This window comes from Pavona decussata, unplaced genomic scaffold (assembly GCF_977016875.1).
Source record: "Pavona decussata unplaced genomic scaffold, jaPavDecu1.1 SCAFFOLD_270, whole genome shotgun sequence".
NCBI classification, from domain to species: Eukaryota; Metazoa; Cnidaria; class Anthozoa; order Scleractinia; family Agariciidae; genus Pavona; species Pavona decussata.
This window is the reverse complement of record NW_028145672.1, coordinates 119,921-138,147: the sequence shown is the minus strand read 5'-3', so window position 1 is coordinate 138,147 and position 18,227 is coordinate 119,921. Positions and strand designations below refer to the sequence as shown.

The following is an 18,227-nucleotide window of genomic DNA, read 5'->3' as shown; positions in this document are numbered from 1 at the left end:
TTATTATTATTATTATTATTATTATTATTATAATCATCACTCTCCACATATGTCTCCGCTCGAGCAAAAAAAGAGGTCTCTGCGGAGGGGAGAGAAAGCCAACGAAAAACGAAGAAACCCCTACTACTAGGGGTCTAGGGTCACCAGCTGTCGCAGAACCCCATCACAACAAGTCCATTCAGTCCTTGTTTGTTTCCTTTCCCTTCTACGACAGAGCCTTGTTGTGAATGTGCGCTGTACCAAGCAAACTGGCTTTCCGGATTGTTATTATAAAATTATATCGCTGCGTCCGTTTGAACGGAAAAATCATTCAAAGTCACCACTGATAAACGACTTCCTTTATTTGTGCAACCACCTTTCAATTTTAATAGAGCAATTCAAAAGTCTACTTTTCTTTACATCATTTACATTCTGTCTACACAACCGCATACATTGTACAAGGCGGTACTTGTCATTATTGCACAGTAAAATACAAAAAAAAGACCTACCCTCAGCTAAATTCATTACACCGGCACCATATGATGGCGGACTCGGAAAAACGAGCCCATAACAAGTAAAATTGCACTAAAACCTAAAACGGCAATAAGTTCTTCCACGTGCGCGCTGATTAATAACAGGATATCCTTACAATTATAATAAGTTTTATAAATTTTTACTCACTTTTGAATACATATGAACAGTAGTACGAAATTTTTACCGAAGCAAAAACTGCCATGCCGGCACACTTTCGCGAGTACAAGTCCCCTTTTCGTAGCGGGCCAACGCACACCGAAGACTTCCGAAACCACTCGACGTTTGCCGAAGATCAGCGAAGTGACAGATGGACTAGGACTCGACGGATCTCAGAGATGGCTAGCCAAAGAAACATTAGTTTACAGCGATAACCGAAGAGGCCGGTGAAAACCGAGTTGACCCAACGAATGGCGAAGACCCCCGAAATGGCCCGACATTTCCCGAAACAGACTTGTACCTACGATTACCAATGAAACAAGTTAAAGTTGAATATATCCAGGTTGTGTCTATACAGTGAACTGTTTATAAAGTAGTATACTGTATTTGCCAGTGCCATTTACAAAATGTACAGAATGTACAGTAAATTGTTACAGGTGGGTCAAAGGTTTACACCTAATAAAACTCCAAAATCACTTTACATAGTTTAAATTTCTTACAATGCTCTGAGTCAAATATATAGCAGTTCAGAATTTAATTACTGTAAATCCAAATATTTAACAACATAGGTACAAAACATAGAAACTTGGGTGTTTGCGATAAACAGTTGACTATTTAACATTACTTATCAAGAAAAGCAGCTGTTTCGAGGGGGTGCTTTTTGAAAAAATATTTACTAACCGCGATGGTAAATTACAGCTCACCCATTGATTTTAACATACAATATTCATTTGTCAGCTACCCTCCCCTCCCCCATATTTTGGTCACGGCATTTTTGCTTCAGTAAATTACAAACTTGACACCAACAGGCCTTTAAGTATGAACCAAGAACCTTCTAGCTTCGTATATCTAACCCTAATAAAATTAACAGGTCAAACTGTCTTTGGTTTCGGTTAGCATGTTACAGTGAAAAATGCTTACGATCACAAAATCAAGACTCAAATTCTAGTATTTTGTACCATATCTGTATAATGAAGACAAGGAAGACGCTGAAGCCACAAACCAGTTGAAACTACTTTGAAACATGTCAAGCTGTACCAAAAGGACTGCGACAATAATTATTTGAATGTGAAGTATGCTTGAAATTTTGTTCAAATTTTGAAGCCTGGTTGTCAATGATATTTTTAAGGTTGACAGTCATGAAGTTTTCCTTGTTATGTTTCGAGTTAAGACGAGTCGGGTACACAATTCATAGGATACAAGTGATCTTCCGTGTGACAAGATCATTAGGAGAAATAATGACAATATCTTTATGAGTGTTTACAACTGAGTGAACCCGGAGATGACGCAAAGGATTTTCAAAGTTACAAGCTAATCTGGTGAGAGAAGAACAAATATACATTTAAACAGAGAATCTAGAAATGTCCAAAACCTTTCACGAAGTATGTTTCTTCAGCAATTTCAAAAGCCCAAGAATTTACAATAGATTAACAGTCCTTAAGTTCTGCTGTACATATTTATGGTACAATTGTACATAAGTTAATATACATAATTAAATTTTTTCTCGAAGGCTCTTGTTTCATAGTATAGCACAGCTTTTCTGCATCGATATTACAACAATATTTAATTGATTAACATACAACTCCTAAAAACCCACTGTGTAATAAGAACGCTGCAAAAATGGCTTCTTCCTTTCTTTATAATTGTATAACCAACATTATTTTGACTATGTGCAACCTAGCTATCAACATATTCTACCCTCCACGAGGAAGGAAAACACTTAGAACTACAAGTAGGATTAATTTTCATCTTATTAAAACATGCAATCCACAATTGATTTTTCATTAACGATACTAATTAAACAATATTATTTAAATCTCCTTGCCATAGCTGGAATTACTAACAGATAAATCACTAAGAATCATAAAAGGTGATTGAAATCATAAAATGTAGAACAAGAGTTACTGATGGGGCTGACAACCATTTTTTTAGTGAAACCACCATTCTTCAAACATGGGCTATAAAATTTGACTTCAAAATTTAATACCCAGCAAAACTTCATGTACTATATCTATCACACAGGTGACATCAGACCATACCAGGTCTTGAACAACTTGCCAGAAATCTTCCCAAAGTCTGGTCACCCGTCATTCAATACATCATGGTCTCCAAGTTTTAGAAGACGATTACTTTCAGGTCTACCTACCATTTCAACGGCTTAGTCTTTTAAATGCATATTTTGTACATTTTTTTCTGTCCATGAAAATGCTATTAAAAGTTATGCAAATTTATGCCCAAACTGCAACAGTGGTACTTCTCCATTCTAATGCCAATTGCTATACAAAAGGGTCCTCCAACATAACACGAGCTTGCCCCGTCATGATTAATCAATACTGCTTGTTAATTCTCTGCCCACTCAATTTTAAAATCCCACATAATTATCATAATTGTCGTAGAAAAGTCTGCTGAACAACGCTGAATCATTATTGCCTAAAAATTGACAATCTTTTAAACTTGGAAGAGTTGTCAGTAAGACTAAACATACAGGATACTTCAAGTAATTAAAATTTCTTAGCACGGTTATTCATTGGTCAGGTAGTTGTGCGGCACGTGCTTTTAAGAAAATTTACAATACCTTTTAGGATAAGAACACATATAATTACAAATAAATTAACAATTAATCTTCTTCAAAACAGTTTAGCGATCACATAAATGAAATTTTAAATCATCTTTTACAAAGCGTCCCCAAAGCAATGCACCATCATTATCTGTAAGAGAGAAAAATGTTCCCTTTTCGTTCTGTGATGTTAGTGGTCCAATTGTAGTCAGTTTCTAGCCTGAAAAAACCACAAATGCCTCAAGCACTAGCGATGTGGATAAAACTTTTCAAAGATACCTTGAAGACGTGGCAAGAAAAAAATGCCACCAGTCATATCAGATACCAAATTAAGCCATCGTATTTGTGACTTGCCTATCAATAAACACAAACTGCTGGTAATTTTTTTAAAGCAGTGAATTGCAAATTGAAAGCAAACTATAAGGGATAAATATATAATTAACCAATTAAAAAGGAGAGAAAACTTTTGCAACCCCTACAGAAGTGGACCATTGCTCAAGGGAAGAAATTCAGGAGTGGGTTTCATGGACATGTAGTACTTCTCTAACTTGGCAAGAATATGTTTTCCATATGTGTACTTGCGTAGCGTGGCCACATGTGGTCTGATTCTGTGCATCAGTAACTTTCGCTGGGGAGGCTCCGCCACATCAATCATTTTCTGGATGACATAGTTAGCAAACTGATCCTTCATCATGGTGTACAATGAACTGAGAAAAAAGAAAGTAATGGAGGAATTAACATCAGAAAGCTAACCAAAAGCGTGCTCCTACACTGAAAATGTCTGGCAAATCTGATGGTACACGAGGACAAGATCCCTTAGTTGACGATTTGCTTCAAGTCGATGTTACAAGCTTTTAGCAGTGATTTATGGAATCAAAATTCCTGAAGCACTGTTCTAGAGAACAGGGCCGGGTTGTTCGAAAGCTGATTAATGCTAATCCACAATTAAAAGTTAACCGAGGTTTTCGTCTCGCTCATTAAAAATGATTTTAAAGGCCCATTTTAAGCTTATGGTAAAGAAAAGTCTAAGGTAAAACTTGGGGACAAAAATCTTTTGGATGAATCGTTATGGATTAGTAAATATACTCAAAGTTCAGTTGACCCAGGATTAGCTTAATCGGGCTTTGAATAACTGGGCCAGTTTGTCATCCAACAAATGAGAATTGAAATGCACTGCAGTAACACCTAAACAGTTTTCTTCATTGTCTATTAGTGGCCGTACACAAAGCTAATGCCAAGACTCCCAAGATTTCTTGAATGAACAAATGTTAGGAGAACTAAAGATTTGAGAACTCTTACCTGTCACTGCTGCTGCAAACCTCATCAATGAGCATGGCTCTTTCTGCACGTGATGCGTGAGTAACACATTTCTCAACCACATTGCTGCAGATTACAAGAGTGAATCACATTATTATCAAGGCTCAAAACACCAGAAATCAACATGCATTGCTTGTTTCGACCAATGTTCTTCCACCTTTAATGGCCCACCTTCACCCAAGAATCATTGCGGTCGTTTGTTTTTGTTTTGAAATGCTGTATTGTCCAATCGCGTGATCTTATTGGCTGTACGAACTCAAGCGGTTTATGCGGGTTTCCTCTACGACTCGTGCTGGAGGGAAAGAATATTCGTGATCGCTTATTGCTTTCTCACTCGACTCCCGCTCAAATAAAATAGGGGGGTTTTCATATATGAAAACTGTTCCTCGGCGCGCAATACATCTTGGGTGATTGTGGGCCTTTAAAATAAGACAAATAAACAAACGCCAGATAGTTTTATGTCCATTCCTGACTGCAATTTTAGTATTTTTCACATTACCTTGCAAATTTATGCTGGCTAAAAATGAGGATGTTCCCTCTAAGTTCATGAACAATCTTGCTCTTATCCTCAGGTGTGCCATGTTCCAAGACATGCTGAATGACATAGTTGCCGTACTGATCTTGCACAAGCCTCTCAGTGTGTTGGTGCAGTTCCTCCAGTATGGGACTAGTCTGTTCTGGCATGCAGTGCTCCAAGATGCGCTGGATCACACGACAGCCATAAGGATGAGTAGACAGGGCATACACCTGCATAGATAGGAATAGAAAATGTTATGTTTGCAATAATTTCTTTTTGATGTACTCCAGATCCAAAGATTACCAGAGGTTGCTGAAGATTTATTGAAGCCATCCCAAAATTTACTGAACACAAAAATAAAATAGTTTGTTTAAAATTTGATGAGCAATATTTAATGTTTGAAAAACTGAAAGTGCTGCTTTCACATCAATAGCTGCAACTCAAAATTTCTATACTAAAATGTTAGAGCCCAGGATTTCACCCTTGGGACAAAGTGTTTTATGGAACTGAGAATGCCATCACTAGGCCATTTCTGAGTTGCTTTGAACCTCATCATGAAAGTGAGGCTTCATGTTTAGCTTCTATTTTGAAAATTAGTAAATTCATTCATATGCAAACATGAAACAAAGCTTTGCACTTAGCCTTGCCTTCATAGTGAGATTCAAAGCAAATCAGAAATGGCCTACTGGGCAGGAGACAAAGGGAATACCAAACCAAATTACAGTTCAAGTAAGGTCTTAGATTAAAATAAACACAGAAGAACAACATAAGGAGGAAAATATACCTGGGCTTGGAACGCTCCTATTATAAACTGAAGCGACGACGGGTCAACACACTCGATGCACTTTTGGACCACATGGTTCCCATTCTGATCTTTAACACACTTCAACACATGTCCGTCCAGCTCTCTTACAAGGTCGTTCTAAAATGAGACCACAAACACAGAAATTGACAATCAATTCTCAAGAATAATGTGCTTTTGATTTGATGCAGATACTTTTGAAATTAGTTACTCCTAGCATATTAATCACCACCATCTGGGTCCATAAACCTCTCGCAAGCTATGCAAGGTAAGTCTCACATATTAATTCTAAACAATAGACTTTGCACTCCAACAATTCTCGAGAAACCTCCCAAATAACACATTAGAACTCTGGACACAAAAACAAGGCCCAAGAGGCTAGCAAAAATGTCTGGTGGACTCTTTGCTCTCAAGTTAACTGACCTCAAAGGAGGAGAGACAGTGACAACCTGCACAACGCAATGTCAACTGTGTAGACCTTTACTACTGCTGGGTCTAGCAGATGATCCCAATCTCACCCACTCCCCAGAAATTTCAATTTAGCTTCATACCTTTCTTTATAATTTTTTGCCTTTGAGACACGCCACCCCACCCCTTGGCATCCCACCCCCACCCCCTGGCTCCACACAATACAACAGAATATGACATCCTACCTGAACATCAGGAGAAATACACTCCAGAGCCTTTTGAATCACACGACATCCATACATCTGCAGGGCAAGCGGCAACACATGTCCACGAATACAGTTAGCAAGGTGGTGCTTCTGATCCGGACTTCCAAATTCAAAGAACTTCTGAATTACATAGTTTCCAAACACGTCGGTCATCAAACTGTATGCTGCTGGCAGGATTTCATGGAACACCATCTGCTTTTCATTAGGGGAGGCACGTTCTAACTTCTGCTGAATGAACCTCGAGCCATGTTGATCCTGCGAGAACTCCACAATATGATTGGCCAGGTCTCGGAGCTGGATGTTGGGATAGCGATTGTTGCGAAAGTCCTCTAACAGCCTGCTCCGACCAGATTCTTTGCCTCTGGATCCTCTGAAGCTACTGCCACCCAGTGCTGATGATCCAAAGGGCATCCCACTCAGGCTACCAAGAGAACCTTGGTACTTAGTTTCCCGAGGTGCAGCAGCGAGTTGCATGTAGCGCGACAGACCATTAGAGATGGGGCTACCCACAGTGAAGCCAGACTGCCCTCCATAACCGGACTGACTGCCAAACCCTGACTGGCCTTGTGAGAGAAGTGGGGGTGTGGGAAGCTCCTGTGGGGCATTGTAAGAGGGCTGTGCTGAGATGGATAAACTGGCAAGGCTGTTCACACCACCAGCCGTGGTGTAGTACTGAGCGATTCCAGCTCGTTTGCCGTAGTCAGTGGCATTCATCGAGTCTCGTCTTGTACCTCCGCCTGGAATGGTCCCCACAGCACCCACTCCTGAGGAACCACCCACAACACTGCCGAGCATTCCCAAGGCACTGCTGTTCAACTGTTGCTGCTGCTGTGTTTGTTGGCCAAACAGCCCCATGCTTGATGCCCCACCCATTGAGCTGGCAGTACCCATTCTTCCTGCTGCAACAGAGCTAGCCCCTGCATTCTGTGCATTCACCACCACTGGCGATACCATCCTTAGTGTCCCCATCTGACCAGCTGCCATTTGCGCTGTAGCCATGTTGTTAACATTCTGTGCATTACCCAGTACCAAGTTTCCTGACTGGTCATAGTATGCAGTGGCTCCTAACCCTAATGGCGCAGCACCAGGGGGAGCAATCAGCTGGTAGTTGGTGCCGGGAGAGGCAGCTGCAGCCATGGCTTGCTGTGTGTGCGATGGTGGCGTGCCTATGATCTCCATCTGCCCCTGTAGAGGCCGTCCTGTCATCCCACCAGAGTTGGAACGGAGCAGCTGCGCATGTTGAGCCTGTTGCTGTTGCTGTTGTTGCTGCTGCTGTTGGAGGTAGCCTCCAGTATTCGATGCCCCAGCAGCTGAATACATGCCCCATGGCTGGACACTGTAGGCAGCATACTGAGGATGAACCACTTGAGGTGCACCGCCACTGACAGCGGCAAGAGAGGGGTTACCATAAGGATCCTGTGTTGGCTGAGCTGTGATAAAATATGGGTTTGGATGGCCTAGGCCAGTAGATTGCAAACCAGATTGTAATCCCAGCTGTTGTTGTTGCTGTTGCTGCTGCTGCTGCTGCTGTTGTTGTGCAGCCATTGCCAGTGCAAGCTGATGCTGGTGAGTCAACTGAAGAGATTGACCTTGCTGAGAATTGACCGCATTCTGGCTTTGCAGAGATGCACCTGAGACCATTACAAAGTCTGACGGGCTTGTAGGGGTACCTATCACTGGCTCCCGCTGCGGCGGATGAAAAGACAGCTGTTCTAGTTGCACACTTTCAAGGGGGTCTATCAAAGCCACGGGCGGGGCAATGTCTTCAATTGGATCTGCCTGTTTGTAGGGCTTGGGCTTGCTCTGGCCCACTGGTGGTTGAGGAGGGAGTGTAGGTTGGGTGACCTGTTGAGCATCTTGCTGTTGTGAGCCTGATGTGGGGGAGGGCTGTCTACTGCCAGGAGTGCGGCTGAAGAAACAACAGAAACAGAGTTTAATAATCCAAATACTTCAATGGAACCCAGACAAAGTGTGTCATGAGGATAAGTGAGTGAAAAGTCTTTTAAAGTAATTAAGTGAAAGGTCCATGATAACAACTCCTATAATTGGTAAAACCACAAAAATAAACAGCTGTTAAAATTTTCAAAAAACTAGACAAAATAATAAACCAACGCACAGGGTTGCAATGCAACAAAAAAGCGTTTGTGAAATGAAATTCAAAGTCCTGTCATCTAGCATGCAACCTAAAACATATTTATGATCAAAAAGCATCCAACCCAACCATTGAGTAAACCATTCCATGAGAAAATAACTGGAAAAGAAACCTTTCCTTATTCGAATAGAAATATTATTTATCATGTTCACCAACTTTTTTTTGGCTGTTTTCTCTAATTTACATTCAATATGGTTATTCTTGGCTGATCACTTTTCAGATTTGTTAACCACCTTAAGGTGAAATAATTTGTCAGCCACCTAATTACAAGGGCAAGTCAACGACAAAAAAAACAAAAATTATTGAAGCAAAAACTTCAAAATGGAATTATGTAAAAGAGAACTTTCCAGAAAACTGATAACTTGGAAAAATAGAAAAACGCAACAAAAAGCTAAACAAAAAAGGAACAAAAATAAGAAAAAACTCAGCAAATGACATGATTTTGATCACCAGATTTACTCCATCAGTTCAAATAAATTTTAAAGTTTTCAATCCATTATCTCAATCAAATATCACCAACTGATCTTGATCAAATGACACTACTATCTACCACAGCACTCATTTAATATGACTTTGTGTAGTGCAGAGCTATGTAAGAATAAAATGAGTGTGCAGATTTGACTGTAATTTTAGAAATTAGCATGCAGAATTAAAGCAAAATCAATACAGTTTTACACATTCATCCACACCTGCCTTAAATGTATACAAATGCTGAGTAAAACTTCCAAACATGATGGCACCATTAGGTGCACCTTGGATTGCATGAAATTTTAAGTATCTGTGGCCTACAAAATCCTTTTGTCTTCCCCTTGTGAGAAAATCAAAGCAGAGGCATTAAAACCGCCTAGCTGTTAAGTGACATCGAGAGATCTACAGTAAACACAGCCTGCCAAGCTGAAAACTTGGTGGATTTATCATACAATGTGTTCAAACCAAGCACAAATATCTCCCACATTCTTTTTTACAGAAACACATATGGTAAGTTAAAAAAATCTAATATAATAAATAATTTGATGATAAAGTGAACAGGTAGAGAAAGCTGAGCATACCTTATGACAATAAACATGCAAATGCTGAAACCTGCATCACAGATATCACAGCCAGATCTACAGACAATTGCAAGCTAATCGTTGATGATCATGCTTTTGCAATATAAAGACAGAACCTCATATTGCCAGTTAAATGCAAGATTGCAGAGAAATAAACCGATCAGTTTTTTTTGTAGGTCTACTGAGGGAGAAAAGCTTGCTCAATGTAGGACTGATTCAGACAAAATTCATTAATATTTCATCGCCCTGATTTACAATTCAACCTCTGGGGACGCATAATTTAACTCTTTTGTTTGCCAAGGTCAAGGTCTTGTTTTCAAATCAAATATATCTCAAACCCAAAAATGAATTTAAAAGAAAAGAAAAACAGAAATAGTATTGGCTAAGCATATACAATTCAACAGTCAACACAGCAAGTAAACATTTTAGTGTAGGTTGTAATTTTTCAAGTCACCTGTGACTAGTTAAACAACAAGACTCACAACAATGATCTTAATAATTATGCAAAGTACCTGATACAGTGTACATTCATTTTTATCAGAGGAGTTTAAATAGGAAATTGAATTTCTTATTCAACTGGGTTGCCTAGGATGCAGGATAGAAAAACTAGTTACAGCTGTAGTTATGTATCAAAATGTCACCAGTGAGGCCCCTTTTGGCCAAAAAGGTACAACAGCTAGATCAAATAAAGGAAACAAAAATACACAATGCATGTATCCCATTATGTATATACGCCACTGCCACGATAAACAGGTTTTGTGTCTTTTGCACTTTAGAGTGATTCTTTTTTTACCAAATATAATGAATGAATGAATTAAATGTTTATTTTAACACGGTAAAAGTATCAGTATAACAATAGAAAATGAAGAAATTCATCTTAAGTATAATTTTGTATTTACTGGTTCACAAATTTGCCGTGTGGGAGTCCGATACAGAGAGCCATTATTCAATTTTTCTCTCGAAGTTGCGTAGAGATGTTGTGGTGCGGATATCCTCAGGAAGATCGTTCCAAAGAGAAGCTCCGCTATAACTGAAACTACGCTTCAGGTAGTCAGTTCTTGGTATCAGCAAGTACAATTTGTCACTTGCATCACGAAGATCAAAGGACAAAGTTCTCGGAGTGAACATGTTACAAAGATAATTTGATAATAAGATAATATGCGAACCATGCTTATGTGGCCATTTGAATGAAAGCTACAGAGCAGTTCCTTCCTGTGGTGCATTTTACTATGCCATACAATGCTGTTCTAAGTTTGGAGTCTGTGGATCAAATCCTAAAGTGACACCATTTAAATGAAAGTTACTGAATGGTACATTTCACTAGTGCCTGTTATTTTGCTATCAGCAGGCAAGAACAACAACAACAAAAAGACGAAAACACAGGAAGTTGTTGGCAAACTAAGTCTACAAATAAAGAATTCTAAAGAACATGTTTATTGTACAAGAAATTAAACCACAAAATTAGTTATTACAATAAAGAAAGATGCAGTGTTCTAAGACCTTCTACAGAAAAGCAAGGATTCTGTTCATTGCATGGTTTATCTCCCCAGTAATGACCACATAGTGACTCTGGGAAGCACAAGGAATATACAACGCACTGCACCAAACCAGTGAGACACTGGGGGCAGATTTGATCTCCAACGACATGGCAAGGAACAGACATCATGGATAATGTGTCTCAAAGACACTCAGCTCCTATAAGCCATTTAGACAGAGCCAGTGAGGGCCAACCCACTGGGTGTCAACGTTGGACACTTCTGCTATTGACTAGTGCTCTCAAAATAAAATACTGTTAACTCGCTTTATTGCCGACAACCTCAGGACCGCAAGTTAGTGTCCTATGGTCCTATTATTACAGACTCTCTATATATAACAGGTACCAACTCATGATCCATTGCTCTTTATTATGGCGAGAGCTGACTGCAAACAGTGAAGCAAGTAAATCTGCTTTATGTAAACCATGAATCTAGTCGAATGCTGTTGTTGTAAAACATGTCCAACTACGTATACAGTTAGTAACTAATATATAGTCTGAAGTAGCAGGTTTTCTAGCTGGATGCCAGCACTTAACAAGAACGTTGTAAGCAAGTACAACTATTAAGAGAATCTCACCTGAAAGTGCCAGGAGCCTTGTCGTCCTCTCCATTCTGTTTTCCAGCAGGCTTGGGTGACTCATGCCCTTGCTCCTCCTGTAGAGCATTCTTAACTTCCTCAGCTGTGCCTTCTTCAAATGGTGATCCTCCCTTGCTTCCTTTTCTCTCTCCATTGGTCTTGGGCCCCTTGTCAGAAAAAACATCAGAAGATGGTGAAGTGCCCTGTCAATCACAGGCAAGCACCGAGCTTTTAAAATTAAAAAACTAGGCTTACAGAACAGAGCTCTTTCTCTTTCCAGCCATTTGATGTTTGACCCTTTAGATTTAGCCACAGGGCTATGAAAAGTTTGATCCTTGGGTAATTTAACTGGAAAAGAAAGCACTGAAATATCCAAAACTAGGAAAAAAAACCCTGTTTTTATTTCCCATTTCCAAATCCTTTTCGAAAAGTGACACCATAAACATTTTAGTTGCCATGGTCTTAACATAGAGGACTGAATCACAAATATTTTGAATAAGAACATTTTGATCCATGATTTAGTCAACTTTTGAAATGTTTTGAAGTAGTAGCAGTATAACCAAGTGCTCCTATAAATTACTCCCTCCTTGTTTTCTAGTGAACTTTTAGTTGGTGACTGACCCAGCTCTTCAGTGCTGTGTAAGAAAGGCCGCAGCAATTGCTGCAAAAATTTCAGCCATTGGGTGGTTTACAACACCACACAACAGCTATGTGAGAAAACACAAGTGGTACAAAACAAACCACAGAGCAACTTATCACCTTTAAACAACAAACACAACATTAGACACACTTACAAATCCTGCTTTAATGATTTGCGCGTCCAATTCTTGCCCACCGGGTGATGAAGCCAAAACATATTCAACCATACTGAGTCCAACACCATCTGCTGATCTTGGCGATAGCACACTCTGCGATTCGGAAGTGGTATTAAAATTCCCCCCTTTGGACGGACGCTGGACCATGATAGGCTGTGAGACGGCATGCTCAGACTGTGCCATGTGAGGGACGGATGGACCCCATGCTGTCTCCCTCCACTGTTCGCCAAAAAAGATCCCTGTAGTCATCCCTGTCTGATTCTCCTCTCCCGTATCCTGTACATCCCAGAGTTTCTTTGCAGTAGAAGCAATCTGTGACAAACGGCATAGTTCAGAAGGTAAACAAAGAAAATTTGAAGACTTGCGACGTCAATGACAAAGCTGGTTTTTCTACTTCAGGGTTGCCACTTATCAAGATAAAAAAAAAATTCCCTGACCACTAACCAGTTTTCAAATAGTAAAGCCAGTAGCTATGATTCCACAAAAATAGATTCCTTTATAAATGTTGTTTCCTAAGATAAGATAATGATTAAGATAATGTTTATTTGTGCTTTTTTTCTATTTACAAACTTGGTGGCTGTACAAAAAAATAAAATTCCCTGACTTTGACGCAGACATCACTATTTTCCTGACTTGATATAAAATTGCCTGACTTTTCTGTGACCTTGAAAACAGTCTGTTCTCCCCTGACTGTGGGAACTCTGTACTTGTGGCTCTCACCTTGCCCAACTAACTAATAATTGAACCCAACACAGGAAGTTTAATGGGAGTGAAGGGGAGTGGGGTGGGGACAGAAAACACTTTTCAGTGTATGACAAAAAATTGTCCTTGTAAATGGTATACTGTTGCCCAAGTCATATGACACAAACACCCTAGTGAACTAAGTTTTTTAACTTTTCTATGTTGAGAAATAATTACCTCTTCTATCGGTGTGTCGGCCTTCTTTTCATTGTTGTTCAAAGACAAACTCTGGAACTTATCATCCAGTTCCCCGTCTTTGCTATTTGTCTAAGAAAGGACATACAATGTAGATGGATAGTTAAATAAGCCCTTGATTACAATTTACAAGAAACAAGCCCAAGGAAATGTGACTAGTTAATATACAGCTTTTTTAACAAACGTTGTCCCCAAAGAAGTGTACGCAACAATGACGAAAGGTAGTCTGGAAAATACCCAATAAAATTTCAATAAAAGTTCAGAATCCACATTGCCCATCATCTCAAGTCTTCGCTGTATAGTCGAGGCATTACTCTGAGCTTTTATTGAAATTTATTGGGGTTTTTTTTTGGACAACCTTGTCAAAAGAGCTGTATACTTTATTTCTTCAAATTAACTAAGCAATTATACAGTTAACCCCAAACACTTAAAATGCACTAAAGAAAAATAAATTCTTATTCTAAAGTATGGAAGTTCTGTTCATTGCATGGTTTATCTCCTCAGTAATGACCACATAGTGACTCTGGGAAGCACAAGGAATATACAACGCACTGCACCAAACCAGTGAGACACTGGGGGCAGATTTGATCTCCAACGACATGGCAAGGAACAGACATCATGGGTGATGTGTCTCAAGGACACTCAGCTCCTATCAGCCATTAAGACAGAGCCAGTGAGGGCCAACCCACTGGATGTCACGTTGGACACATTATACAGCTTAATTTTCAACAACTCACCGGACATTTTATTACAAAACTGAATATAAAGTTCTGACCATATATCCACAATCTTAAGTTTAGTCCGACACAACACCCGTTTATACACAAAAGCATTAAAAATGCTAAGTGTTGTCTTTATCACTTTCTCAGCTCCGTTTACTTGAGATTAAAGTTGAAAATGGCAGTGCATTTTGGGATCAACCCACAGTACAGTGTATGTTGCCTTTTATGTCAATGGACAGCATGTCGAGTAAAAACTCCACAATGAAAGAAGTCTGGACAATACTCAATACGTCCAATCAAAGTAAAGATCTGGAAGGGCACATATCATGTTTGGCCAGAAAAATTATTTCCCGTACTGTTTTATACGCTTCTTGCTACAGCTTGCAACGACAACCAATCCTTCACTTCTTGTTTCAAAGTAGAGCAGAAATTAATGCAATCATAAAGCACTCCTCATTGCCTATATCAATGCTACTGAACTTCACAATGTTAATCTGTCAGAACCCAAAATGGTTTTGTGTAAAAATAAATTACAAGTTCAAAATCATATGGTTACATTTAGGGACTTTTTTTTCTTGTTTAACAAGAAACCAAAAATGGTTTAGTGTGAAAATACACAAGTTCAGAATCATAAAATTGCATTTAGATGCCAGAAGAGTTTTTTGGTGATAGATGCATTTTTCAGGCAGTGACAAAGGCACACTGGGAAAAAAGGAAAATATTAATCTGAATGCTCCCATCAGGAGTCAAACCTAAGACCTTCTGATTACTAGTTTGGATGCTCTACCACTGAGCTACAGGAGACATGTGGGAGCTACATGTAGGCCATTACACTAGGTTCATGTGACTAACATCCTACACATTGTTAGGATTTGAATGTTGGTGAGTGGCATATGTGAAAGAAATGTCACACTTCTATCCCAGCTTTTTTTCTTGTTTGACAAGTTCACAATAAAATCCAGAAAAAAAAAAAGCCAAAGAAAGCGAAATAATAATTACATCATCATTAGCACAACTGTTTGGAGTATATGCTCTCAAGATATTTTACTACCACCAAGAGAGCTATCAAACAGAATCCAAAATTTTAAATACTGTATGCCCTATATTATGGAGTTACATTTTTTTTAAGAGTAAAAGGCACGTTTCCCGAGAAAATAACAAAAATGTTGACATATACAACTGTTTAAACATTCCTGCTGATTGGTGACAGATTTGAAGCCCACATTACAGCATAAAGAGAATAACATTGGCAAGGTTTTTAACAAGTTTCCAACCTCACAGATGTTAATTACATTACTACATGCAAGCCTTCATCTATATATGTAAACATCAACGAAAAATTATGTGAAAAAGACTGCAATGTGAACTTTTCAAGGAACTTCATTCTCTTTAATATTATTACGTCTGACGACCAGGGAGTATTGATTTGAGAAGATTTACCTCATCATTCATGCTCACTATACCAATAAAATTATAACTACCATTTCTACAGCGTGCATAATCAATGTTCCATGGAAGGGTCATGGAATGAATTTTGATGAGCTTTCAAAACGGAGTTTTAGGCATAATTTCCACAACAACACAAATTTGCATTTTCAAAAACTAAATCCAATTTACTTTTAAACCGCTTCTTAGCTCCAATTGTTGTAAATAGTAGAGGAGAATAGGGCTTCAGAATCACAGATAACAACAATGGAATTTCAACCTTTCGTTTTCAATTTTAGCAAACACCTAACTTTAATGCCGATATTGCAGCTTAGATGAGAGATTCATATTCAATTTATCCTTGCAACAAAACACGGCTTACTAAGTCATGAAGAAAGATTCTTTGCTATAAGAGTTCTTCTTTTAAACATCATATCAGCGTGATTGCAAGGCGACAGGAATAAGAAAACAGCACCATCGAATGTTAATTTACTCACGCAGAGACTAGTTATAGCGAGCAAAATTTCGTCATCGAAGCTACTAGTCCATCAGCTGAAGAATTAGTGCATTCAATTTGCAAGCAGAATTATACACCTACATTTCCGTTTTCGCAATGTCTTATTTTGGCATGCACAAAAGGGGAAAACGGTTGACAAGAAAATATGACATGATGCTATTCAAGTAAATAGGACGACGCTATAATCGATGTATCAAGGTAAAACACAAGCGTACTTTGTAACAGGAGATTCACGCTATCAACTCCCACGTTAGCTTGATTGAATACATTCTATCTGTACCAAAACTAACAGTGAAATACACAGTTCTTCGTTGCAAAGGTGGACGCTTTCTCTTCGCAAATATCTCCAGACTCAGTCCACCTTTGCAAACATTTCACTGCTCAAACATACAAGGTAGCGTTAGCAATGTTGACAAGCTCAACTCATAAACGATTTTTAAGCTTATAACAATGCTTACTTGCTCCGACATTCCTTCACCAACCGATGACCATCGCTGGCCGGAAAAATTGCCTTTGTCGTTTTCTGCAACTGTTTTGGAAAAACTTGTAGCGACGCCTTGGCGCTGGAAGAGATAACTCGCGACTTCGCCGTTCGACTTTCCTCCTACAATTTCGAAGCCTTGGTTTGTTGTCTTCGATCCACCATTATTGGTGCGTCCACCAAGTTTTGGAGACATACCATTGTTGTGGTACGCTCCATCTTCCCATCCAACTTCGTTCATGCCAAGAACACATGGAAAACTCATTGGACGGATCTAAACAGGAGAAAAATGTCCTACGGTCAACAACGAACTCAGCGTATTGTAGCTCGTAGCGATACGGGGGTGTGACTTGCAGCGCTTGCAAAAACTGCGAGGAAGCGAGTAATCCGACAACGAAAATAATCCATAAAACATATAGTGCAATTATTTGTAGCCTCAAATGCCGTACAAAAACATATCTAACACAAAGGATGGTCGTTCAACTAACCGGATGCAAAAGGCCTATGAAAGAAAGGCCATTCTTGGCATGGCCGTCGCTGGCTTGTCAGATAAGGACAATCCCGTGAGGCCTCACGGGCCGAACTGTAAACACGTGGTTCGCTTCTGATCGACTTCGAACACGTGCGAGAAAAAATTATTGAAACTTTTGCCAAGTTGCAAAGGTCAAACTAAACTACGGTAAGAGAGAAAAATAACTCTTGACCCCTGCAAATGAGCGATAAAACTAAATTTAAAAAAGATAAACGATAGTTCCAGCTTCAGGTATTTGTTTTTGTGCTTTCCTGCAATCTGGTAACATGTGAAATTAATATTTAAAACGTAATGTTCGTGCCATTTAAAGTTTCATCAGAGATGAGTAAAAACTTGCAATGAGCAAGTCAGCGTATTTCAGTGAAAAGGTTTCGAGTTACATTGGACCCTACACTAAGAATTTTCCATCGAAGGATATTTTTTTCGCTTCGTTAGTTTTCTAAACTAAACAATCTAAGGAATGTAGCTTAGTTAAAATGTTTCTATTATTCATGCGCTGCAAGAGACCGTACGCACAAAAAGCAGTGCAAGAATTACTTCAACAGAATTTTAAGCGCATTAAAATCTAACAAAAAAACAATGTGCCAATTTATTTTATGGTTATGAAATCCTCGTAACAATTTAAACGCCTTACAGCTCACCGAAATTGATTCGTTCTGGTTGAATTGGTCATCTATATGAGAATTCCTAAATGCGAACATATGTATCAAAACAATTTATCTCAAGATTTTTATGAACGAGTCGCTGACGGAATCAAACCAACATACTTACATGATCGCACTTGATCAAGCCACAGGACTTTGTCTTCCAAGGCCAGTTGTTGATTTGGGATGGGAATGAAGGTTTTCTTTGCAGTTTGCTTGTCATTTCATTTTTTGATGTTTACAGCTTCAAAGATTTTTACCCTCTCAGTGAATGAAACACTTTTACCTCGCTTTTATGTTACACGA

General features: G+C 39.1%; 1 protein-coding gene and 2 non-coding genes across 5 annotated transcripts; all 3 read right to left on the bottom strand.

Moving 5' to 3' along the window:
* Positions 1 to 323: 323 nt before the first annotated feature.
* On the bottom strand, positions 324 to 18,186 carry LOC146455712 (pumilio homolog 1-like). Of its 3 annotated transcripts, none has more exons than XM_085093918.1 (10): positions 18,049 to 18,186; positions 16,723 to 17,019; positions 13,583 to 13,672; positions 12,644 to 12,976; positions 11,850 to 12,052; positions 6,516 to 8,445; positions 5,845 to 5,982; positions 5,043 to 5,290; positions 4,526 to 4,609; positions 324 to 3,933 (listed from the first exon to the last, which is right to left on the bottom strand). In XM_085093918.1, the coding sequence occupies exons 1-10, from the start codon at positions 18,142 to 18,144 to the stop codon at positions 3,702 to 3,704; spliced, it is 3,651 nt and encodes a 1,216-aa protein (XP_084950044.1). In that variant the 5' UTR covers positions 18,145 to 18,186; the 3' UTR covers positions 324 to 3,701. The 3 variants fall into 3 exon arrangements, with proteins under 3 accessions (XP_084950044.1, XP_084950045.1, XP_084950046.1); XM_085093919.1 differs by having other exon boundaries at positions 11,850 to 12,016; positions 18,049 to 18,185; XM_085093920.1 differs by lacking the exon at positions 18,049 to 18,186 and adding an exon at positions 17,234 to 17,646.
* Positions 11,258 to 11,488, bottom strand: LOC146455714 (small nucleolar RNA SNORA73 family). The gene has a single exon (XR_014858968.1). It is a non-coding gene; the product is annotated as a small nucleolar RNA SNORA73 family (small nucleolar RNA).
* Positions 14,075 to 14,304, bottom strand: LOC146455713 (small nucleolar RNA SNORA73 family). The gene has a single exon (XR_014858969.1). It is a non-coding gene; the product is annotated as a small nucleolar RNA SNORA73 family (small nucleolar RNA).
* Positions 18,187 to 18,227: the final 41 nt, after the last annotated feature.

Excerpts from the sequence above, each read along its gene's own strand:
- LOC146455712 (XM_085093918.1), bottom strand. The coding sequence starts at position 18,144 with ATGACAAGCAAACTGCAAAGAAAACCTTCATTCCCATCCCAAATCAAC. Across the intron at positions 17,020-18,048 it reads GCTTGATCAAGTGCGATCAT|ATCCGTCCAATGAGTTTTCC; the intron begins GTAAGTATGTTG and ends TCTCCTGTTTAG. Across the intron at positions 12,977-13,582 it reads CCGACACACCGATAGAAGAG|ATTGCTTCTACTGCAAAGAA; the intron begins GTAATTATTTCT and ends CGTTTGTCACAG.